This window comes from Linepithema humile, chromosome 2 (assembly GCF_040581485.1).
Source record: "Linepithema humile isolate Giens D197 chromosome 2, Lhum_UNIL_v1.0, whole genome shotgun sequence".
Classification (NCBI taxonomy): domain Eukaryota; kingdom Metazoa; phylum Arthropoda; class Insecta; order Hymenoptera; family Formicidae; genus Linepithema; species Linepithema humile.
The window spans coordinates 26,276,795-26,302,370 of record NC_090129.1 but is presented as its reverse complement, the minus strand read 5'-3'; the positions used below and the strand labels follow the sequence as shown (position 1 = coordinate 26,302,370).

The 25,576-nt window shown below is 30.6% G+C and overlaps 2 protein-coding genes across 3 annotated transcripts; one reads left to right on the top strand and one right to left on the bottom strand.

Moving 5' to 3' along the window:
• The first annotated feature begins 3,546 nt into the window (after positions 1-3,546).
• LOC105667911 (uncharacterized) lies at positions 3,547-11,868 on the top strand. Its single transcript, XM_012360034.2, has 5 exons — positions 3,547-7,291; positions 8,284-8,619; positions 8,844-8,894; positions 9,767-9,914; positions 10,574-11,868. Exons 1-5 carry the CDS (start codon positions 7,265-7,267, stop codon positions 11,371-11,373), a joined length of 1,362 nt encoding a protein of 453 aa, XP_012215457.1. The 5' UTR covers positions 3,547-7,264; the 3' UTR covers positions 11,374-11,868.
• An 89-nt stretch (positions 11,869-11,957) lies between these two features.
• LOC105667910 (endothelin-converting enzyme homolog) lies at positions 11,958-25,440 on the bottom strand. Of its 2 annotated transcripts, XM_067349672.1 has the most exons (19): positions 25,056-25,440; positions 23,755-24,019; positions 20,424-20,712; positions 19,376-19,445; positions 19,133-19,230; positions 18,355-18,408; positions 18,174-18,231; positions 17,552-17,742; positions 17,070-17,307; positions 16,680-16,944; positions 16,336-16,612; positions 16,089-16,244; positions 15,726-15,970; positions 15,462-15,571; positions 15,319-15,377; positions 15,121-15,169; positions 14,774-14,960; positions 14,339-14,515; positions 11,958-12,530 (listed from the first exon to the last, which is right to left on the bottom strand). In XM_067349672.1, exons 2-19 carry the CDS (start codon positions 23,881-23,883, stop codon positions 12,357-12,359), a joined length of 2,826 nt encoding a protein of 941 aa, XP_067205773.1. In that variant the 5' UTR covers positions 23,884-24,019; positions 25,056-25,440; the 3' UTR covers positions 11,958-12,356. The 2 variants fall into 2 exon arrangements, with proteins under 2 accessions (XP_067205773.1, XP_012215455.1); XM_012360032.2 differs by lacking the exon at positions 25,056-25,440 and having other exon boundaries at positions 20,424-20,669; positions 23,755-23,871.
• Between the last annotated feature and the right edge of the window lie 136 nt (positions 25,441-25,576).

The following is a 25,576-nucleotide window of genomic DNA, read 5'->3' as shown; positions in this document are numbered from 1 at the left end:
AGTGAGAGGAGAAAGAAAGGACGGTACAAATTATTTTACTTGTGTTTTTGTGCCGAACCGGTTTTTGTTCTTATTACAAAGCCTCGTTCTGTCAATTATTGTCGTTGACGACAATGTTGCATTATCCTGCGGCAAAATTTTCTTTTTAGTTGACTTTACAATTGTACAAACAAAAATTACACGACAAAAAATTAACATTATATAAATTATTTCTTTTTAATTAAATTGTTAAAATTTGTTGCAATTATTTTTTTTAATCAGTGTCATATAATTCCATTATACGACAGATATAAAACAGTTAAAGAACGATTGTCAAAAAGATTGTAAAAAAGAAATCAGTTAAAGTTCAATTAATAATAAGAAGTTTCAGCATAAAGTTTAAGCTTAAACTTCTTATTATTATTCCGTAAGTGCATGCGGAAGTGAGCGTGAGAAAAGGCAACACTTCCTACCTTCACCTAGCTTACAATTTGAATATGAACCAGAGAACAAAAAATGCGATAAAAAGGTGATATTTTTGCTTAAGATCCTTTTTTAACGAAAGTAGAGAAAGGAGCAAAGTGACGTAAAGCGACGTAAAGTGTACAAATAAAAATCGCTGGTATCTTAACTAATTAGAGATCAAACTTGTCTAACAGAAATCTAGGAAGCAATTTTTTATAGCTAAATGATAATAAATAGTTGTTAATTATTCAAAAAAATTACGTCGATACTTTCCAAAGTTGTGGAGAGAAAAAAGTTTTATCTATAAAATGTTACATTATTATACATAGATGTTTTGTAATTATATAAAATAAAAGAATAAAAAGATATATATTATTTATAATTAAAAATGTAATTTTTATATTTTTTTAAACACGACTTTTTACATTTGAAAGGTTGAGTAAAAGCAACGAACACAAGTGAATGGATATTTACTATAATTAGAATTATTTTTAATTTATATATATACTTCTATTGCTATATGTAAGTAAACATAGGTGAAATGTAGAATAACGAGTTTAAATGCAAATTGTCTAGTTATACTATAATCTTTCATATTAATAAGAATTTTTAGATACAAGTATTCAGCGAAAGTCGCTTTATATCTAAAATATAGATCTGAAAAATTAATGTAGCATGTTTTACAAAGTTCAATTAATATAATATGCACATGCGATGATAATAATTTAAGATCTGTCGAATGATATGGGAGATATGATGAAACTGTCAAAAAAATCAGCTGAATCGATAGAAATAATTTTGTATATTAAAATGTATAAACGGAAAAACGAGATTTTCAATCTAGGAAGTAAGTTTAAAACAGAAACATTTAAGCTTCAATAGTTTTTAGATAGTTGAATAGAATAGCTGGAACGTAAATAGTTGATTTGTACTAGCTTGAAAAATCCGAACTATTTGACATTTGATCTCCGACATTTAAAATCAATTTGCTTAACCACTTGAAATATTCAAGCACTAATTCAAGAGCTGATATCATGTGTATCGACGAACTATGTGTATAGTTTGATTGGCGCACTCTCACCGCGTAACCGCAAATTCCAGTTTTATCAAAGAGATACTACTTACAGAGTTAATGATGCTTAGTTTGATGATCAAAACAATTTCTTGTTCACCAACTTATAAATTACGCATGTTTGTAAACATTGTAAAACGCATGTTTATAAACTGCTCATTAACATATAAATCGTCGTCAATTCAGCTTTAATTCTAAATTACCAAGTCAGAACAATCTGATTAATAAATATCGGGAAATAATAAAATTAAAAACAAGAGCGTCAAAAATTTATTGAAAAATTTCTAATTAAAGCTGAATTACTATGTTAGAATACGTTATGTTATGATATATATACGTTTCTTCGTTATTTTTAAATAAATTGTTTAAATTTAGACAGTGATAAATAGAGATCTCTTTTTAGTCTCATTCAATAGAACTCTTCAAGATCTTTCAAACGAGACCCAAGTTTGCCTATCTATGTGCTTTCGTTTCTGATATATTTCAGTTAGCTAAATTACAGATAAACAAAATACAATTTTTGGAAAAATATATGTAATTTAAAAAAAATTATTTTAATTTTTAGTTTTTTAATTTAAAAATTTTTTAAAATATTTTTCTATTATTTTATGCAACTTAGCTTTAGTGTAGATTTATTCTCCTGGCGATATGCAATATTAGCGCGGCTACGTACCACAAAAAAACGTATAGTTTGGCGGAATTAATTAAATGTTTGTGATATTATTTACATAGATGGAGCCATTTTGATAAAGTTTAATCAAGCTTGTAATTGTATTTCGCGGGCTGTATGGCGCTGCCATAGCCATTCTTGTATATCCCTAAATAAAAAAAAACAAGCTTGTAACATTATGTTTTAATTATAACATTATGTGACAAAATGTGACAATATTTAATATAAATAATTAAATATTTACATATATTATGTTGTTTTATAAAATGTCTAAAAATAACTGTTGTATAAAAATTTGTAGAATCTACTAAATAATAGTACAGTAATTAATATATTATAATTATATACAGTGGTATTGAAATAATTTTTTTATGTTGCAATTGTTCTTTATGTAGTCTGTACAATTAATTGCACTCTCACTGAAGTATGAATACACGACCGCAATCAAAATTTCGGAGTATTGTCGATGATATATTTTGCGAATGTATTATATCATTCATGAATTATAACAGATATCGTACGAGGCGCGCATAGACAAAGGCTCGAAAAAATCTCAATAAAGTGAAAGCGAATCTTACAAAGAGCTGGCGATGATTCTTGCGACGCGCCTTTACATCGTGTTTTTACACGCCGGCTTTTGAAAAATAATCGCTTTGCGTCGTCTTTACGATAAATTCCGTTGTTATGTCCCGCTAAGTGCCCGCCTTGCACAACCCAGTTTTCTTTTTTTAAGCCTCATTATGCATTATACTGATCCGACCGTGTTGATTGGGATTTCTCGATTTACATATCTCTCTTTTTACTTTCACATATATACATATATGACATCTCGATCCAATGTAATGATTGTGCAACTGTTTACATTGAAATATGGACCGCATTATTTTAGAAATAAATGCCATATTAAATAATCACAGAAAATATAATTTTTTATGTTAATACATAAACAAATGATATAAAGAAAAATAATTCTTCGTTAAAAGATATTTTTAATTTAACGTATATTATATATATTATTAAAAATTATTATTTTAATCTATATATAATAAAAGCACTCAAATACGTTAATTGATAATTTAATTTTGTCAAAGTATCTTTAATTCATATTTTTTTAAATATAAAATTTATAAATTTTGATTATAAATTTTTTATGCAACAAATAATTTATTACGAATTTGGATATTATATGTCAAAATAGATTTTTTTCTTTAATGTAAATGTTATCAAATAACCTTTAAAAAGATATGGATATATATATTTGAAAAAATAAGCTATCTTTAATTATGCAATTTCATTCGAAGAATCAAGATTGATTTAGGAATATATATATACATAAATAATCATAATTTTTTCTCTCATAATAATTTCTTTCCTTTCCATTTTTTAATAAACGAGTCTCATCAAATGTAGTCAAGTACCGACCATGTACCATAGGTTTCGACATAAATACCATAAGTTGTGACCAAGGTTAAATAATTAATTTGTTGTTTCAATCGTAACAGGTGTATTTCGGTCGACCAAGTTTAGGTAAAAACCTGTCTTTGTTATGTATGGAGAAATTGCTGTGCAGAATCAATTTGGGCATGTGTTATGCAAGTTCTTAATTCATTGCTGTTCAATTTTTTTTTTTGGTCTCTTGATTATCTCTTTTTTACAATTAAATATTTTATTTTTAAATATCTTTTTTACTTTATAAGAATATGTCGAATGCAGCTGAAGAGATCACAAACTTGATTCAATATTATTAAAATCTGAAAGTTACGTCCAAGAAAACGTGTTTTTTTTAAAGAAGAGAAAATCAAAATTATTGATATAAAATTTAAAATTATTATAAGATGTTACAATGTTGCAAAACATCTTTTTCTGGAAAAAAAATATAACTTTGCATTTAAAAATGTCTTAAAAAATATTAAAAATGCAAATATTTTTCTTAATTGATGAAAGCATAATTCTAAATGTCACGGATATATATCATTTTGTTTTTTCAATGTTGTTATGTATAACGAAATAATGGAATGACACGCATATGAAAAAGGCTAAAGACTAGATTGTGTAATAATGAGTCAACTATTCAATCTATACCGGAATTGTTTTGAGTGCGAGATGTTTTATGGAAAAGATATTCCGAAGTCTCGGAATTAATGCGAATACCTACTACAGAACCGCTCAACCTACCGGCAATAATCGATTGGTTGGCGCATGTCGAATTGTTGCCTTTCAGGTCCACTTCGATCGCATCGATCTTGCTGATAAATATTTTCTTATTTTTTTCACCTGCATCAAGTCTCTTTCACACACACACACAGACGATTCGTAATTTGCGACAGAATTCAATAACAATTACAATTAATATAATTATATATTTTACACAGCTGTAAAGAACTGTAAAAAAACATGGAAACGCGAGAAAAAATAATATAATATGCTCAGATGTAAATATATATAATTAGTTATGAAAAGATCTGATAAGACATAATATTTTGTATGATCATACAAATTACATATGTTATTAGATCTTTTCATAACTAATTATATATATTTATATCTGACCAATTATATCATTTTTTCTCGGTAACCTAAAGCTTTAAAACATAATTTACATATTTAAAATTTAAAATATAAATATAATATGATTTGGAAACAAATTTTTCAGTTCTGTTTTAAATCATCTAAAATAGGCTTTATTTTTGTCCTGTTTTTTGTAAAACTTAAAAATTCAAGACTATCAGAAAGGAAGTTTGTGAAAGAAAATTGAGGCGTCACACTGATCACCACAAATTTTAAGGTTCTTATCTTTTTATCATCTCGTTTTCACTTGATTCCTGAGAAAAAGACCACCGAAGTGGCGCAATTAGCTTCCGGGCAACTTTTATGCAAAGTGCATGCGGAATCTGCATGCGTCGAGAATCAACTTTCGTCCAACAAGATTTAACATCTTTCGATCGCGCAGAAAATGACACTATAACTGTATTGAGTCTCTTATATATCAAGTTTGTCTCCTTGCTCCTCATTTGCTTTCATTTGTGAACACGTCAAAACACAAATAAAAAACTGTGTCAAAGAGATAGATAGAGTTAAATATGATATTAAGCTCTTTCTTTTATCTTAATTTTTTAATTATAAAATTTATGTCAATAATTTTGTATTTTTCCTTAAAAATATTAAATTTTTAATTAAAAAATATATACATTTTTTTCTCTATAAAAAATATGTGATTATTATTACAGATATTCCTGCTGATTGACGAGATATCTGAGCATGTAATGTCGATATTTAAAGAAATATATTAAAATATAAAACATCAAAATATAAATTTTGAGATATAAAAGCATATTATTTTTTTATAACAATACACAAGTTAAGTAAAAAATATTACGATGTATTTGTGTATTACTGATAAGACGCGACAGTGCACATTGGAAAAGAAAAAAGTATTCTAAAAGTCACCGATACTTAATAGCCAATTTATAAGCAACGTCCTTGTTCCAGCGACATTTTGATGAATTCCCAAGTTTTAGCTTCGAACTCTTTCACAAAACAGTATCTCATTTAAAAAAATGAATTTTAATTATTTGCGACTCCGATATGTATCCATATTTCTAAATTCTTGCTGCAAAAACAAAATCTTAGTTTTTTACAGTATTTTTAAATCTATCCTAATATTTGCAACTCTTTTATAATATTATAAATATTAGTGATTAATATCTATAGTGATATATCTGTCTATAGTGATTAATATAATTATTAGTGAATATTTAAAAGGCATTTTCTATTTCTCTTTTTTTTAAATTTATTAGTAATTATTCATAAATAATGAATTTATTTTTATTACTTATTGTTATAAATATTGTGATTATTTAGCTAATATCCTGAAATATGCATCAATATAAATCTTTGATTTTACTACATGGTGTAACATTATAAATTTGTATCAGTATAAAGTATTCCTAAACTACAAGAAGTCTTCCTCATTACAGATTCTATGACCACTTGGGAATCGGGGCTTCCTCAACGAAAATGTCAAGGCATCTGTTTCAGATTGGCCGACGATATAAAGCAGTGAAGCGTGAATCTAAAATATCTTTTTAGTATTAATTGTTATTTTTATATATTTTTTTATTTTAGTCTTTCTCTTTGAAACTACTAAGCTGTAGAACAAAATATCTTCTTAATATATGTAATATATTTATTTTTTTTACTTTCTCTCAAGAAGTACTCCACTTTTACTCTTATATGCAACACTTTATTATTATTTAATTTATTACGGATACAAGAGTAACACAAGATTCGGTCATTCAACATTAATCACGATGTCCTTTAATCGATGCTTTTTAATACGGGCTAATCACTTAACCGGATATATAAGGCTGCCTGATGTGTTAAAACACCATTAAGAGAGTACACAGCACCCAATCGTCGACAAGAAAAACACATCAGCGCGGCCAATCAAAATATTAATGCAGAAATCGGTCCGATCGCGATGCAATACCATCCATTAAGCCTTACGAATATTCGCCACTCGATCCTTTAAAAGCTTCCCACTCTTTTCTCAACGATAACGATGGAAGTTTGAAGATGAACGAGCGCAACATGAATCATATCTTGAACGATAAAGGATAAAGAAGAAAAACAAGAGAAAAAAAAAGAAAGAGAGGCTAACCGCCCAAAATCCACGAAACGTGGAACCCATGTAAATCATTTGCATAAATTATTATGATGATTTTTACGGGTTCGACTCTAGCCGAAAGTGAATGCTCATTGAAAGTATAGCGTCTTTCTTAGGGATACCAGATGAAGACAATGGACGGCGTGAATTTGTAAGTAACAACGCTACTACTACTAATACATGTGTACTTGCGGTTCTCTCTATTCAAAGATTTCGGAGAGCAACATCGAAAAGCAGATTAGCGAACGAGCGAGAAGTCAATTAAAAATATCTAGTTCTGTCAATGCCACCGGATTGCGACACACGGAGGAAGATCGTCTGGAGGGAGGAGAATCGCAGACTCCCAAGTATAAAAGGTCGAAATATCTCCGAGGAGATGCTCAATTCATCGACTTGACATCACACGGTTAACATGAAGCTCCTCCTGTTCACGTCCGTGGTAAGAAATCATTTTATTTCCGTCTCTCATGCGTCAACCCCGAAATTGCAATCGGGATTGTCAAGTTTCGCGCAAAGTGACTTTGCGGCCTCTCATTTTGTCTCCTTTTTGCAATTTCTGCAAAAATTAAATTAAACACAAGACGAAAAATTTATTTTCACAGTCTGCTCATATCTTAAAGCCTAGATTTATGGAATCATCAATATTGTTCGACTTGAACAAAATTCGGAAAAAGAATTTGAAGCGCTAAATTTTGCTACTTACATAATTAATAATTAAGTAAACTAATTGTGTAAATAAATTTATTAAATTGAAACTTCAACATAAAATAATTGCCTAATAATATTTAACACAGTATAACATTTAACAGAGAAATAGAATTTTTTTAAATTTCTTATATAAAATATAAATTTTTTTTTCTAACAAATATAGTTTTAAAATATAATAATCTGGTTAAAAAATCACTATATTATTGACACATTTTATTTTTTTGTTAAGAATTTATTAATTATGTATGTATGTGATAAATTTTGAAGTTTTTTATTGCAAAATATTAATTTTTAATATCACATTTGCATTTTGTAATCTTTTGCAAACAAAAAAAGAGTTTAAATGTGATTAGATAACATATGACAACTTGAATTCAGCAGATTCTCTTATTTAATTGTTCATTAAAATGCATAGGTCTCGATGTCGGTGTCGATTTCATAATATTTAAATTTATCTGCTGGGACCGGTTCAAAAGTTGCGTCAAATAATAAATACGGATTACACAGTTTAACATGTCCACATAAGAATAAATGAGATAAGAATAAACATACAATAAGTATAATGAAAAATTAAATAATATAATAAATATAGTATACTTAATGTAAATATCGCTAACTAATCTAATATTATATTTTTCTTTACAAAGAATAAAATAGATACATATCCGAACTATAAATACATAACATTCTAATTTACTAATACACTAAACTTTATATTTCTAGGTCTGCTTCGCGGCGGTCTTAGCAGCGCCGGCTGACAAGCAGAAGAGGGAGATTTTGCCGGGAGATCCACGGTACGGAACCGACTATCAGCACCATCATCACCACGAGCATGAGAACGACGTGCAGATCAGTAAAGCTGCTGGCGGTTATGTAGGTTCTTATGCGGTTCATGACGAAAATCAGTCGGGAGAAGCTCAGCCGCAACCCCATTCGGCCTATGGACCGCCTAACCACCAAGTCGGACAGCTCTTGGGCTCTGATTTTCTGACGAACAGTGACAGTGCCAAAGCTATCGCCCATGTGCCGGCCACTTCCTACGGAATCCCCGACACTCAGGTAATCAACAATTTTGCCAAGCAAGTTGAATTACTTTAAATGCAATTTTATTAGAAAGCGTAAAGTTTAGTTTCACAGAATATTGATTTTTTATTCAAACTTATAAATATTTTAGAATTGTCAAAATATCTATACAATTATTAAATTATTTATAATCTAAAAATATCAATTACTGTAGATTTAAAATGCAAATTTCATAATTTAGATTTATTTTTTTGTTACAGGTCATTAACAATAATTTCCTCGAAGGCGGCAAGTTAAACGCTGTTGTCAAGGTACATTAACCACATCGTCACTCCGCAATCGCGTAACTTTATTTTCTACTACTTTGCTAATTAATCAATAAAAGATTCTGCACTTTTCTCTTCCAATTAATATCTTTCAAGATGATCGATATGTCTGGACGGTCTGGACTTTGTTTGTTTGGCTTGTTCATTGCAATATATTACGATGTAGAAGATCAACTTTTTATTATTTAAGGATAATACTTTATCAAATATAATTATCCAAAATATACTATTTATTGCAAATAATTCTTTTTCCAACGAGATTAAAATTAAAATTTATTCTATTTTACTTTTACTCATTACACAGTAAACTTTTATAATTTAATTCAATTATAATCCAGCTCGATTTTCATTTTTAATTCAAACAAGTTTGTTTAATATCAGAACAATTTTCTATTCTACTTTTTGCAGTACATTAATATTACATACACTTTTCTTTATTAACAATCTTCTTCTTTCTTCTCACATGTTAAAGACTACGCATGATTTGAACACCAATTATCAGGTACCATCCATTGAAGCGCCCGTTTCTCCTTACTCCATTGCTGAGGTAGATTATTACTTCGATTATAGTGTCAATTCAAATAAATAGTATAAAATTAATTCATTAGAATAAACATCAGATAGAAAAGAATAAAATTCTATATGTAGTTATCTTTTATGATTCTATTCTTTTTATATACTCTGATTTTCCATATCTTTTCTTCTATCGTCTTCTATCTTTTCGATTCTTTGAAACATTGTAGTAATTAACATTGTGTAATATAAGTATTTGCGGAATATATATATATATATTATTAATTTATTTATACATTTGTCATATACTTTTTTTAAACACATTTGCATACTAAATTTTTTAGACAGTTCACGAGCATCCAACATACGATGTGGTGCAAAAATCCGTAATCCCTGAGGTCCACCAGCCAGCGGTCGTGCATAAACATGTGGAAACCGTCTCGGTTCCGCAGGTGAAGGTGACCACGTCTCATCTACCTGTTCAAACTCAAGGTGAGTGTTGACCCATGAGGAATTTATATGACGACGAGCTCCGCCTAAATTTACACCCAAAGACCTGTAAAAATGCGCATGAATATTGTTCAGACTGAGTTACGTAAGAACTCGGGAGTTCTCACAAACGCCACTTTTCTTTTCTCTTCAAGGTGTTTTGTAAAAGTCATGTCGAGATATTCTAATATTTGACCAACGCCTTAGAGTGGCACGTAAAAATACATTCGTCTTTTATTACGATCTGAATAATTTATTTATGTTCATATAGTCGAAGATAAGTGCGAAATATGCTCGTCATAAATGTTAATTATGTTATGCAATGGAGAAGTTTTTTCTAATTTTATATTAAGATTAGATATTTGGTTATTTTTACGGTTAAAGAAGATTATTCAATATCAATTTACATTCTTAAATTTTTTTATTAATAACAGTGAAAACATAAATCTTTTAAATGTTAAAAAATCAAAACTTGGTTAAAGGTTAAAATTATTGCAAAAGATATTCGAAATTGAATAAGTAAGTTATATTTAATCAATGATTTACTTGTTCAGTATTTATTGTTCAACAATTTATTGTTCAATTTATTGTTCTACAATTACTCTATTTATAATAAACGTGGTCTTAATGAATTAATCTGAAAATAATTTTTTATATTTCAGGAGTCGTCCAGCACAGCGTGCCGTCCGTCGCTTCTTCCATCAAAAACTTCCCCAGCTACAGCTATCCTTCGTACAGCAACATACCTCTGAAGACGATCGATCATCATGTTCACGTACAAGTACCACAACCGTACCCAGTGCCGGTAACCAAGCATGTCTCGTACCCCATTCCCGTGCCTCACCGCGTCGAAGTGCCCAAACCATACTACGTCCGTGTACCTCAGCCCGTTCAAGTCGCCGTGAATCGTCCGTACCCCGTAGAAGTACCACGCCCGGTGCCGTACGTCGTGCCGCATTACGTGCGAACCAGCGGTTATCCAGTTATCCAGCAGCACGGTGTTATCGTGGACGCAAACAGAGCATCAAGCAATCCGTTCCAGGGCTTCTTCGAAAACGCCCAGTTCCAGAACGTGCTGGCGAACTTCCCGAACTTCCAGAACCCTTTGGAAGGCTTCCAGAACTCCTTCGAGAACTTCGAGCTGCCGTCTTTCCCCAACCTGCCATCTTTCCCATCTCTGCCGTCGTTCTTCCCGTCCCAGCAGCCGTCTCAACCTGCTAACAATGCACCATCCAGCGCCGACACAGTTGCCGTCGACAATCTAGCGCTGAAGGTCGAGAAACCTAAAGTACTTAAACCGGCTACCACGTGTGCCGGATGCTCTGTCGGAGCCGTCAACGGTGGTTCTGCCAGCGCCAGTGCCGTCTCTTCCGTCTCTAGTGGTGCAGCTGTTGCCACCAAGCAGGATCAATTGCAGGAACACGTGCAGTCCACCGATGCCAACGGTGGTTACGTTTACTAGAATGTTTTACCTGAATGGACATTGAATAGGCTACTGGAATTTCTTAGTGGAAGTGTTAAAAGATCATTTAACGCGATGACATATTTCTGGTATGTTGAATTGATCAAAAAGTTTGTTCATTTTTTGTTTCATTCCTTGTTTTAATTATTTTAAATCTTTCTAACTTTCGATAATATACAATTTTAATTTATCGATATCGTTTCTCCGCTATTTAAAGTTTTACAAGAAAACTATGCAACCCAAAATTCAATAGTTTACTTTGCTTGATGCAAAATTTTATTAATTTAAAAAAATTTTTTTTTTTAAATAGTATTTTATATGAAAAATTTTTACATGCAAAAAACGAACAACTTTTTTATCAATGTAACATTTTTATCTTAAACGGAAACAATCATGAATAAACATTGCGACGTGAAAAAGATAGACCTAGATTACTTGATAACTTAAAATACTTGTAGCATATTATAATGTAATTTTAAATTTGATAGAATTTAAACGACCACAACAAGATTTATACGATTTCTTTTAGGCATTTGAAGGTCAGAAGCCTATTAAGCTTATCAGAAAAAAGAATTATTATAGAATTTAGATAATATTTTTTTTACTTAAATAAAATTCGTTTATTACAAACATTATTGGACCATTATTGAACTCTTTGATTCCCCAATGACAAGTGCTTTCAACGTATCAGTGCAAAAAAATTACACAGAAACGAGAATGATTGTTGCATCCGTATAACGATCAGATAACAATAATGAAGCGGCTGCGGCTCACATGCAAAAGCTATGATTATTCTTTTAAATTAACATATTATTATTTTATAAAATTGATTACAATAAATAATACCTAGATTTCCATCGTTTTGCATATGAGCTTTACAGCCTCTATATAATAGACTTTTAATCTCCAAATGATAAACATTTGATCAACAATATTAAATAGCGAAGCACCAAATTGTCTTTTGTTAATTAAAATTGCAGCTGCTACCACAGATGACACTTCTTTGCTGGATTCATGTTTGATCCTACGGGGCAATTCCACGTGGTACTAAATTCCTTAGAATTTTTTAATACTCCTTGAACCCGTACATGGTTAGGAGAATGAGAATCTTCCAGCATCCATTTCAGTGCTGTCGAAATATAAGACTCGCACCACAACTGAAAGCAACAAAAAGATCATCTACAATCTTAACAACTTAAAAAAAGTGGAAACATAATCTCATTTACACTGTTCCATGAAAAATAAGAAACACTTTTCAGACGCTTAAAATCGAACAATTTTTAAATCGCTATAACTCGGCAAAAAATCATTGTAGACATAAAATTAAAAAGTATTCTAAAGTTTTAAGTCTGTACTAAAGCACACTCATATGCTTTCAATTGTTTTTAAAAATGTATTTATTTATTTATTATTATTCAGTTCTGAGCTCAAAACGAGAATACATTGTTTTGTTCTCAAAAATTATCTTCAACACTCTGCAGTTCGATAAACAAATTTTTTTCGTAAAATTTATAACAAATGTCAAAAACTACAAGTTTATCTACAAAATGTGTTTTTCAAATTTTTGCAACAATTTTTCTTGACCGAGTTACACGACTTTGAAAGTAAATCTGACTGCCGATAGTAAATTATTTTTCGCATTTCAAAGTCATATAACTTGAACAAAAAAGTCGTAGCAAAATTTAAAAAAATAAATTTTAAATTTTGTATCCTAAAATATTGTAGTTTTTGACACATAAATTTTGCGAAACAAATTTTTTTATTGACAATAAAACAATGTATTTTTTTATCGAGCTTAGAAATATGAAGATAAAAAATATTTAGAAAACGGCCTAAAGCATGTGAAAGTACAAGTTTCAAGCTTTAAAATGCTTTTTTAATTTTTTGTCTATAATGATTTTTCACCGAGTTATAGCGATTTAAAAATTGTTAAATTTTAAGCGCTTGAACATCCGACGCAGCAGAGCAGCGTGGCCAAGAATAGCTGAGTGCGCGCCATTTATACGCACGGTGCCGTATTAATGGCACGCACTGTCAGTCGGCCGCACTGTTCTGCTGCGTCAAACGCTTAAAATTTAGTAATTTTCAAATCGCTATAACTCGGTGAAAAATCATCGTAGACAAAAAATTAAAAAAGCATTTTAAAGCTTGAAACTTGTACTTTCACATGCTTTAGACCGTTTTCTAAATATTTTTTATCTTTATATTTCTAAACTCGATAAAAGAATACATTGTTTTATTGTCAATAAAAAATTTTTTCTCGCAAAATTTATGACATGTGTCAAAAACTGTAATATTTTATTTACAAAACGTGTGGTTTAAAATTTTGCTACGATCTTTTTTATTCGAGTTATGTGACATTTAGGTAAAAATGTTAAATACCAAACGCAATATATTGCTATTAGTTTTATCTATATTTTATAGGTTGTGAGCATTTACTTTATCTTAATGATTGAAACAACATTTAAACGAGAACCATTTTTTCAGCGAAGGTCAACCACTAAAAAAGCTAATTTCCGTTTAATTGTATAGTCATAAATTAAGAAAAAAAACAATTATGGGCTTATAAATTAGTAATTAATAAATTATTAAGGAGTTACGGTTTAAAAATATTCACAGATTCACGTAATTCAATCATTTAAACACGAGTCGGGTGATTTTTTAAATTATAGCTTAACATTTTACATAAATTGGAATTTCTACCGGATGTTTTTATTATTTTAGAAAAACAACAATTTTATTAATTTTTCGAATCTTTTTTTAGACCTTTGGTAATTCTAGAACATCTATGTTTTAGTAGAATGTCTAAAAGCAATGTTTTTAGTTTTCTAATTTCTTAATTTTTTTGTAATGCTAAATTTTATCACTCTGCATTCGAAAAGTCCACAAAACCGTGATAGTTTTGTGAACAATTTAAAGCAGCGTATTATAAGTTGCAGCTATTAACTCTGGATTGTTAACTTACGTGTGCATAGGAAAGAAAGAGTAACTGTTCATGCGTAAACTCCGTAAATCCTGGAAGTAGAAGCTCTTGACCATGCCGGGTCTTCCACCTCTCGTAAGCGACAAAGGCCTCACTAAGGCCTCCATTATCGGCGATGTTCTCATCTAAAGTTAGCTCGCCATCAATGTAGCCGTCAATCTGTCGATTATGCGAGATGTATTATTATCATATGATCGACATGTTTGAATCGTTTAACTTTTCAGAAACGGAATCGACCTTTGTGGAAAAGTTTATTCTTATAAAGAATTAGAATATATCGTAAAAATTTGTAGAAACTAAAATAAAATAAAATTAAAAATTTAATGTAATTTAATTTAAATTTAATTATAAGAAATATTGAATTAATTCGAATTACATTAAATTAGATAGCATTTTTAATTTGATTAAAATATTTACCTCACTTTCGTAATAAGTACTGTAATGATTTATAAAGCATTTGGTTTTCTCTTTATACTCGGAGATGGTCTCATTGGTCCACCATTGTCGAAGATTTCCATCGCTATCATAGTGACGGCCGCTGTTATCAAATCCGTGTGTTAATTCATGTCCAATTACCGAGCCAATTGCGCCATAATTCAAAGCCCTGTAATTGAAATTATTCAAATAATTGCTTGTTTCTCTCATCTAGTGAATAACAGTCACAATCTATGCTTTTTAATTTTTCTATTATCTTTTATTTCTATTTCCTATTTTTCTTTTATTTCAAAAAGAAATAATCGTGAAATCATTATTTCTATTCTTACTCGAGACCCAAATCATAGAATGGGAATTTGAGAATTCCGACAGGTACAGCTGCGTGAAATTAATGAATTATAAATTTATTATAATATTGATAAAAACCTATATGATAGTCTTGTTGAAATTTTATTAGAATTTTAATTTTATATATTATTAAATTTTTTAATTAATTTTCTTTTCTTAAAAATTAAATTATTACGTACTTATTTGATTGGCATGAAAACTGTGGAAGGCGTTTACATCGGTAGGATGGCTTACCCATCTGATCCATGATAAAGTAAAGCGTGAAAAAAATTAATCTTGGCGTTAATTTTTGCTCATTACAATTTTTGAAAGTTTTACTTACTGAGACTTATTACTCAAATTATCGTCATGCAGACACGACCACGTAGTATTCAATACTACTCGAAGGATTTGCATCATATTGTCCAAGTATTTCGTTTCTGACAGATCTATCTAAACATTAACAAATCAATGTTACGCTATGTGAATTTACAAATATTGCAATTACTTCAGTTACTTCTAACAATTACAAAGTCGTAATTCTATTGCTCATACTATTGTAAACATTACAAAAAATTATTTTATAATTTTTATATTAATTTCTTACAACTTTTATGTTTTTATAATACTCGTCGAGCTTATTTTCATTGAAGAGCCATTCGGGAAATCCGATCTCGGAGCCCATCTTCTGGCTCTTTTGGAGCGTTGCCGTTTTCGTCGATTGATCCATCCAGTCCGTTTTCAAGACCAGTGAGGCAAATGCCTCTTTTATGTCCTCCAACATCTCCATCACTTTATAAGCCTTATTATTATGAAATTTTTGATCAACAAACAGCCACGATACCGCCATCCCTGGATGCCGACAAAGAATATCGTTTATTGAAAGCATTTTTGCCATATTACGAAAATTTATCAAAAAATAATTTAAAATTTAAATAAGTAATAAGAGTTATTGTATCATTGTAGTTACCCATCATTTCATTTACGTCTGATGCGCATTCCAAAGATCTGGGTTCACGTATTTCCACCTGCAATATTTTATTGACATACACATTCCAAGTTTCCCTGAGTTTTTTGGAAGAAACAGGCACCACCATGTCCACGACAACCCACCAAATGTAACTTTCTGAATTAAAATTGTATATGTTAATCTGAGAAAAGTTTTTTACAAAATAATATTTTTGATAATAAATAATTAGCGAATAAGAAGCACATACCTAGATCTTCCTCCTCATAAGAAGAGAGTATCAGCGCCGCGTCTTTTAAGTAATCCAAATTACAGACAAGTATCTTGTCTTTGTTGTCAAGGTCTAACGTGACGAAATTCTCGAGAAGAGACTCGATAAAGGGCCGCCAAATCAGTTTAGGGGTGAGAGATGAATTAACATCTGTCACATATTCATCAGTCAATTTTTGCAGCTCGTCCACATACATGTAATTGTCATCACTCAAGTCTTCTTCGACAATGCTTTGATTTTGATCGGTACGAGCCATCTGCAGATATGATAAATTTTGTTAATAAAAAATTAATTTAGCATTAAATTAAATTGAAAATATTTACATAATAGAAGATACTGCTAATTTCGTATAGCGTCTCAATGCATTCTTTCAATTGTTTCTCGGATATGTTATATTCGTCCTCCGAAGTGCAAGCGTCAATAGTACCATTGCTAACGACATGCTTCACAACGTCTGTCATGTAAGTCAATTCGGCATCTTCGTGCTCATCCAACGTGTCTTCATCTGTGTCTTCTTCATCCAAATCTTCTTCCAGCTTTTGCAATCGCGATCTGATGGTTTGCATTCGCTTTTCTAAGTCTTTATTGCTATTTAATTAAAATATAAATTATATATTATATAAAGTAAAAAGAAATATTTTAGTTAAAACAGTTAAATAGCAATATAAAAGTAATGACTCAAAGTTGCAGAATAAAAAAATATGTGTGCGTACCTCAGAAAAGGACTAGAGTGAATTGGAACATCAAAAACAATCATATATCTGCTGTTGTTTCTTGGATCCTGCATGATGTCCGTACCGAAAAAAATATCGCGACCTATATTTCTCTTTACGTTGGCAATTTGTTCGATGTAATTAGTCGTCTTATTAGTAAGAGCCGCTGGTATCATGGGTAAATTTAATGATTCCAATAAATCAAACAGTGGGAACAAACCGAGTTCATCCATTGCATCTGAAATTTATATTCTTATAAAAAAATTCAAAAATATCAACAAATAATTAATAAATTTTCCGTAAAACATATTTCGTAAAAATACACGTACACACCATGTAATTAAAAAATTAAACCATTTTAAGATTGTACGTAATTTCTCAATCCTTTTTCTTTTCATTGATTTATTACGGTATAATGTAATATTTCTTCGGCTATAGCTCTGATTGACATTTCATCTAATTAGATAAAAACGGCAACGTACGCACGTCCATGCAGCTGGTGAATAGCGTCTTGGCCTGCATCACCGACCGGGGTACTTCACTAGCGGATATATTAACTTTCAACAGATCCCTGATCTCCCTAATAATGTGAGTGTACAGCTCGTTGAACCAGTTATTCGTCAGCTTGCTATCCGGAATAGGATGTTCCTGCGACCATCTGCCACATGTATATCTGAAGAAAATTCGCACTAATGAAACAAATTTTACATTTACATATTTTATAAAAATAAAAATTAATAATAAATATACGTTCTTTGTGATCAAAAGCATATCTATCTATACTCTATTCTCTATTTAATTATATTTTTATACTAATATATTTATAGGAGAGAAAATCAATAAAGAAAAAGATTATATATAAAAAAAGTAAACAAAATAAAATTCTTGTAAATTGCAATAATATTTTTTGTCAAATATTTTTATTTAAAAATATATATATATATTTTTTTTTTTTGTTTTACTTTTGTAGCAAGCAAGTGAAAGTAAAACGCGCGAGTGCGATATTTGCGCAATGCAAAAGTGATATGTTTATAGCGTGAGCAGAATTTTGCATATAGATGCGTCACACACATCCAATACATATCACGACGATAATCTACTCACTGATAAAAATCGTCGCAAGGATCTACAGAGGTATCCATAGATTCCTTCAAACTAGCCGCTAGGTAAACAGCGAAAGAAAATAATTGCTTCCGAGACGATAAATGCCATACATTTCTTTTTTAATTTTTTAGCGCATATAAGTAATAGCTTTCGCTGATAATAATAGTTGCATACTACTCACCTACTCGAACGCAATCCTCACTGTCGCATATCTTCATCATTCCACTGCGCGCATCTGCAACAATAATATATTAAAAGCAATGTACAGTATATTAAAAAATATTGGATGTTTTTTTAATATAGTTTTTCTATTCAGTTTTGACACAATCATGTAGATTAAAACTTCATTACTATGGGACTTATCATATGGTAATGATAAGCGCGGCAGGAAGTTGTTTTATAAAACAACACACGTGACACGCACTGCTGCGCGATCCATAGCCATGCATTGAAATATTTACACAATGTCAATGGCGATCGAAGATGCTAAATGGTTTCCCAACGATTCGTCAAGGATGTCTAATGTAATTTTTAAGCGAATAAAGGGGATATATCAAAGCACAAGAGTTAAGTCATTTCTTTTCATATGAAAAGCATTTCCGGTTGTAGCAGTTGTCATCGTGATGCCTACTAAAAGTTTAACGCAGTTGAATCATAGTTAAAGAACTTATGTACACGTAAAATTACAAAGACCAATTTAATTTCAAATTAAAAAATCTTAAAATATTGTAAAGAAGTACAATTATATTTCTTAAATAATTTACTCTTTTATTATAATCCCTAACTGACAGTAATAAATAATTTAATAAAAAGAATTTATGTATATGTAATGTTTGTTAACTTTATTTTAATTTATACATTGTACTTTTTTTCAAATTAAATATCAATTTACAATTATAATTTGTTAAAACGTATTATTATTTTTACATATAAATAAAACAAAAAGAAAAGAAACTTACAAAGTACTGCGAGTACCACAACTGTTACGAATAAGGAAGCCACCAGAAGAAACAAGATTATCAGCAACAGATTGGACAGCTGAGTCCGCCTCTTGAAACTACAAAACAGGATGAGTTTAACTCGACGAGGACTCGAATGGTCTATTTGCGGAGAGCAAATGCACATTCTCGAGTTAATGAAACAATTTAATGAACTTAGTGCGCGTCAGCTGTTTTAAAAACCGTCAATCTCTTCTTACTTACCAAGCTTTCCTGGATCTTATCGGCACCAGGTGGTTCTGGCTTCCGACCGAGTAAACGGATCCGTTATCCTCTAGGGAAAGAGAAAATACGCAATGCGTAATAATGGCTACTTAACGCGGCAAATTATGAGATTTGTTTAAAAAAAATAGCACTTGTTAAGTAAATTTGCATATAAAATTAATTTTTATTATGTAAACATTATATTTTTAATAATACTAAATTTTTATAATTAATGTTTTTTAATATATAATAAAAAAAAATAAAAATCTAAGCAAAATACACATCAAAAGTTGACTATCAAGTTGATCTACCTACATATATTAATGTAGACTTTTATTCTCATCTAGCCTAGTTTTATTATCGCGTTATCAAAATAGGGTCATTTATACGTTCAATAAGCTTTCGAAAGACGTCAGAATACAAAATTTTATAGTAAAGTTCCAGTTTTTTTTTAAATAAAAATAAAAAAATATTTTCTTTATTTCTCCTACTATTAATTTAAAATTGTAATCAATCTTTTTCTATAATCATTAATAATGTGATATATAATAAACCTCTTGATATAATTTGAACTTAGATAAAAATTTTATTTACATTAAAATAACAATCTTCAATTCTGTTTTGTCATTTTAATTACTTTTCTTTGCATTTTGTTTCTCTCTTTCGATCTTCTTCTTCTCAAAGCCGCAGGATACCTATATTTAATCTATTTTTCTTAATCAGTAGAAGTAAAAAAAATACTACCAAAAAGAACGAACATTGTTATTATTAATAATTAAGAAACTATCGGTAATCATATGATTCAATTATTGTCAGTTTTAGCATTGCTTTAATTATCAATTAAAAATTCGTTATTATTGTTTCTACAAATTATAGTTAATAATAAAAATAGAAATAATGGACGCAACGTAAAAATTGTAGAAACCATTCTCAATTTTAACTTTGATAAAATATTACGCGGCAAAGTATTGCGCGAGAAAGTTAGCGGGTTATATATATACGGTGCACCGGAAAAGAAAAGACAAGCTAGTGTAAAAATATCACTCACTGCGCTCGTTGTTCATGCTGAATGGCCCACTGACCGGATCGAACTGACGACACTGAACACCAAGTCGAGTCGGACAGACAACGTCGGGTGTCCATACGTTCACATTTTCCCAGTGGTTCTCGTGTCTCGTCATCGAACCGACGCACAACAACGGTGAACAAATATTAATTTTCCCATCCATCCATCCACGATAATATTCACGCGTAATGCGCCTGCAAAGAACGAAAGACACCCGGTATCTTTCGACTATCGGCGATGGATCTTTAATCCTTTTGATATCATCGAAACACTTTAAATAATAAAAAAATTTACTAGAAGTAAAAACAAAGTTAAACAAAAATGTATGAATTACTTTGCAATATTTTTTTTATACAATTAATAATTACGTAATAAGATTATTATTTTTACTTTTTAATTTTTATAATTTTTATGGCTTAATAAAAAAATAGAAACGCGTTTGTTATCAATGCTTATGCATTTAATGCTTATGCATCCTGTACATCAGCATAAAATACTAATGTTATTGCTACAATTTGTAAAGATAATGTTTGTTATCACTAAAACGTAGGCGTATACCTTGAATACCTTGAAACGTGCAATCGATTGATTGTGCGATGCCATTTTTTTTCTTTTGAAAACTGATTCATTTGAAGTTTAGCTATAAATAAAGAGTTTACTCTCTCATTTACGTTTCGTGAGCACATAAATCAGATTAGAAATCGTGTTCGACTTTTTCCATGCATGATATTTGTCTACTACACTTTGAAGTGATATAAATAAAAACGGAATAAATGAGAAAAAAGCTAATCAAACAATTTTTTGTATTATATTAAATAATATGTTGCATTATAGTAATTAAAGTAATTAAATATTTCTATATAATTTTATAAATAATAAATAGCTAGACATTCTGTATTTTTTACATAATTCTGTATTGTATCATTTAACAAAACAGATCATATTTATAACAATACTGAATTTCCATAGGCGAAAATAAATTTATAATGATTTCGTAACGCCTTCTATTACTTCCACCTTGCGCAAAGTGAAATCCACCTTTCGCACACAATCGATAGTATCGTAACGATCAAATTAAAACGAATAAAACGATTAATACAATTATTATTACGATATAGAACACGAGTGGAGCTAGACATCAGAAAGTATGTACAAGTCTTACTTGCGAGCTATAGCTCTACTATTAGGAAGCTTTACTCGCGTAGAAACATTTCCTTGAGGTAGTTACAAAGTACATACTAGTAAAGTAATTTTATGTAATGCTACTTCCGTTGCGAACTTCTACTCAGCAAACACGGTACACATATTTCTTTTAAATCTCGTATTTTTTATTCTTGTTTTATGAAACAGAATAAACCCGAAGTAATCAAGTTAAAAGAAATATAAAAAAATGATTGCTTTATTTGTTCCACAAGTCTGATATTACTATTAACATAAAAATAATATAGTTATAAATAACATTATAATTATATTACAACATTATTTTAAATTATATATAATTAAATATACTTTTTTGCTAATAAAAATAATGCATAAAACATAAATTCAATCATATACTTCCCATTAAGAAAATAAATAACACCAACAATGATTTTTAGAAGAAATATTAATACATAATTTAATTAATTTATATTAATTAAAAAGTTACAAGTTTTATTAGAACGATAAAAAAAAGATAATTGGTTATCAGAGTCATAACCTGATATGGTGATAAAGATATATTGATTATTAAGTTGACAGGATATGTCAAAATTTCTTAGCAACGCATGTGTAATGTGTAATGGGTATCGTTTGAGGAAACTGTCTGTCGCGGAAAAACACTTATTACAAGGAGAAAGTATGCAACAACGAGAGCTACGTAATGCATACCGCAAGCCGTATTCATTATTCATGCAACCGCTCTATCGGACAGATAGCGTGCAACCGTGTATTTGCGAACATACTCGTGTTATTGGGGAAATTGCTCCGATTCCTGGGCAATCGATAAAAGGGAAATTTATTTCGAATAGTCCTATTGCTCGTCGAAATCTTTATGATTTCGAGACAACGAAACATGGCTATAGCATCGTAATCAATAATCATCTAACAATTGAAAACAAATCGATTGGGAAAACAATCTCTACAGTATTACGATTATCGCAAATATTTTTATCCCTTAAAAAAAACATATAAAGATAATAAATACGAGACAAAAAAATATAAAAACTAAAAAAGTTTTTAACTAAAATTATACTTTATCACGCATAGAAATATTTTTACTTAATGCCGTGCTGGATTGCGACGTAATCAGGAAAAGTTCTATTGAAAATAGAAGAATATGCGCAAAATATGCCAGATTTATTTCAAGATTGCATTATGACATAAATTCTTAATATATCTATTTACATAGCCTCTATTATAGCCAAATCCATCGAGATAAAATATTAGCTAAATGCATCTCCGATTGCCATAAAATCGAATAGATCACGATCTAACCATGAGCATTAATAGACTTTTCGATTGATCGAAGGATATTTATTTGGATTGTAATCAAGATTTATCATCACGATACGTATGCTACTAACAATCTGGGTGACTGGAAACCTAATTAAATGCCGGTGTGCATATAAATTATTACGGTATTAGTGCGCCACGTTCTTGCTTACGAGCAAACTTTACGTACGCTTGAGTGATTATTACCCAACTCTGTATATGATCATTTAACAACAAGTAGATTGAAAAATCGACGATATACTGCGTTATCCGTTAATCAATTTAAATACAAAATGTTTCGATAATTATCAATTGAAGAAATCAAGATATAATATATAGGTTGTCTAATGTGCTAATGTAGATATACCGTGTTCAAGAGTGTATCTTGATTCATCAATCTCTCTTTCCATCAATTATAAAAAAAATTTGCAGCACACAAAAGAGGCAATTGAATTAAAATAGGTGTAATAAAAAAATTTTTTAAATATATATTTATAATAATATAAATAAATTTAATATTAAGAATGACATCGATAGCGGAATATGAAATGAAATACATACTGTTTATTCCATTTTATATGAAACAGTACGGTATGTGGCCTTAGCTACCGGTCTAATCATACAAAAACATAAAATAGATTAGACAAAGTAATGGAGAATTGATAAAAAATGTATCACTCAAGCAGGCAACTTCGATCGCAACAAATGATAGACTTGGCGTCATCGCAATTTGGAAGCTGTAACGACCTTTTTTTTGCGCTGTCGTTATAATGTTGGAAAAATGGTTGATTATTCATACACAGAAAAAGCTCGTTGTTCGACAGTAATATGCGTAACGCACCTGACTATAGCAGCAGTCATAATTGCATATGCGCTGGTCGGCTGCGAACTGTTTGAGCTCACGGCGATGTTTTATACGGAAAATGCCTCTTTTCATACCACTGTTCCAAGATTGCCTGGCACTCAGCATTCCCGGGTCCCAACGGAAAAATTGAAAATCTGTGAGCGACGTGCCGCATAATTATGTGGGTGAATAACGCCGACTCTCCGACACGCTGCGGTAAAACGTTCACTTTGATGCAAATAACTCGCCGCGAACCCTCGTGCTATTTCAGTAAATTAAATGGAAAAATGCATGAATTTTCAATGAAATATTGTCATGTCTATGTTAATTTTCGCATCGATAAATTGGAGCATATTGACAAAGAACGGAAGAATAAAATTCTAATTTATATTCCAATTACTATATTTAATAATGAAAAAGAAAAATAGAAAAAAAATTTTTTAATGTGTTCAACTTTCTTTAGAATTGAAAGTCTGAGCTTGATAAATGCGTGCGCGGAAGCGTAGCTGCATTTTGCAAGCGCTTTCCCTTGCGAGCGCGTGAGAATCCTCGCAAGAATTCGTAAGAACGTAACGCATTACACGCGCTAGCATGATTGCGCAATATTCGCGAACAGCTAGAACCAAAGCAAAACGCTCGTAATCATCGTGCAATCGAGGACATACACTCGGCAAAACAATCGCGCGATCAAATATCATTTTCCTCTTTTTTTAGTGGAACAATTTCGTTGAGGCATGTATAATTCTCCTCCTTTCCCAAGCGATCGTTGCTCAGAGCAAGCGGCGCCCGTACAGTTTCCCGAAAGAACGAACGGACCGTAAAGACTCTCATTAAACTAGCGCAGAAAAGCGCCGACGTGATGCTGAAATCGTGCAACCGCAAGCTATTCTAAGAACCTAATGAGATTAATAAATTGGCTGAAAAAATTCACCGATAAGTTTCGCCGGTAATTACGTTTTTTAGCTCAAAGAGCCATTCATCGCAAACATATTTAAAAAAATAAGAATAATATTAATAATTGAAGAAAAATTATTAGTATTTACACAGAAAATAAATGATGAAAATTTTAAAATTACAAGAAGAAGAAAAATATGCTGTATTATAATCAGAATATTAATTACCAAAAGAGATATTAATATACAACAATTATAAGCATTGTCGATGACTGCAACACAAAGATATATTAAGCCATTACCATTGATAAGTGCGTCATAAAATAAATAGCTTTGCAGTAAAACTGACGATTACACCTAAAAGAATTTTAAGATAACTAAAAAAAATTGCTTAAATTTTAATACATAGGCATGTCGAGGGTGCAAGTTCGAGTAGATTCCGACGTTTTGATTAGCAGCCACACAATCGAGAAACCACACGCGGAGACATTGTTGAGCTATCTCGATGAAATCAGCGGTCTTGATGACCAGTTGTCATCCGGGCTGTAAATGCGTTTCTACAATTCCCGTGAGCAAGCATTCCCCCTTATCAGTTGATATGGGAGAACGACGAGGTGTGATTGCAACGATTCTAATTACGAGTTGTAAGAGCGTGATAAAAACAAGCGGACGACACCGTCGCGAAGTGGAACGGATGGCAACCGGCTTTATGGTCGATCTGTTTGGACTATCTGTTGCTTGGCGACGTTGTGGATTGATTCACATGCGTCAAGGGTCTTCGGCGTCAAGGGTGAAAAAATTTTTGTCAAAAAGACTTAACACAGGATTTCTTATCGTTAGATCTAAAAATAGTTATACTCCTAAGCAACTGAATTATAATAAGTTGTTTGCGCTTATTAAATAAATTATACGCACTACGCACTATG

What these genes read in the sequence shown, in the direction of transcription:
- LOC105667910 (XM_067349672.1), bottom strand. Translation starts at nt 23,883, where the DNA reads ATGCTGAGTGCCAGGCAATCTTGGAACAGTGGTATGAAAAGAGGCATT. An exon ending in CACTCTAGTCCTTTTCTGAG is followed by an intron (nt 16,945 to 17,069) that starts GTACGCACACAT and finishes TTAATTAAATAG; the next exon opens with CAATAAAGACTTAGAAAAGC. An exon ending in ATTATAAAAACATAAAAGTT is followed by an intron (nt 15,572 to 15,725) that starts GTAAGAAATTAA and finishes GTTAATGTTTAG; the next exon opens with ATAGATCTGTCAGAAACGAA.
- LOC105667911 (XM_012360034.2), top strand. Translation starts at nt 7,265, where the DNA reads ATGAAGCTCCTCCTGTTCACGTCCGTG. An exon ending in AGTTAAACGCTGTTGTCAAG is followed by an intron (nt 8,895 to 9,766) that starts GTACATTAACCA and finishes TAAATTTTTTAG; the next exon opens with ACAGTTCACGAGCATCCAAC. An exon ending in TCTACCTGTTCAAACTCAAG is followed by an intron (nt 9,915 to 10,573) that starts GTGAGTGTTGAC and finishes TTTATATTTCAG; the next exon opens with GAGTCGTCCAGCACAGCGTG.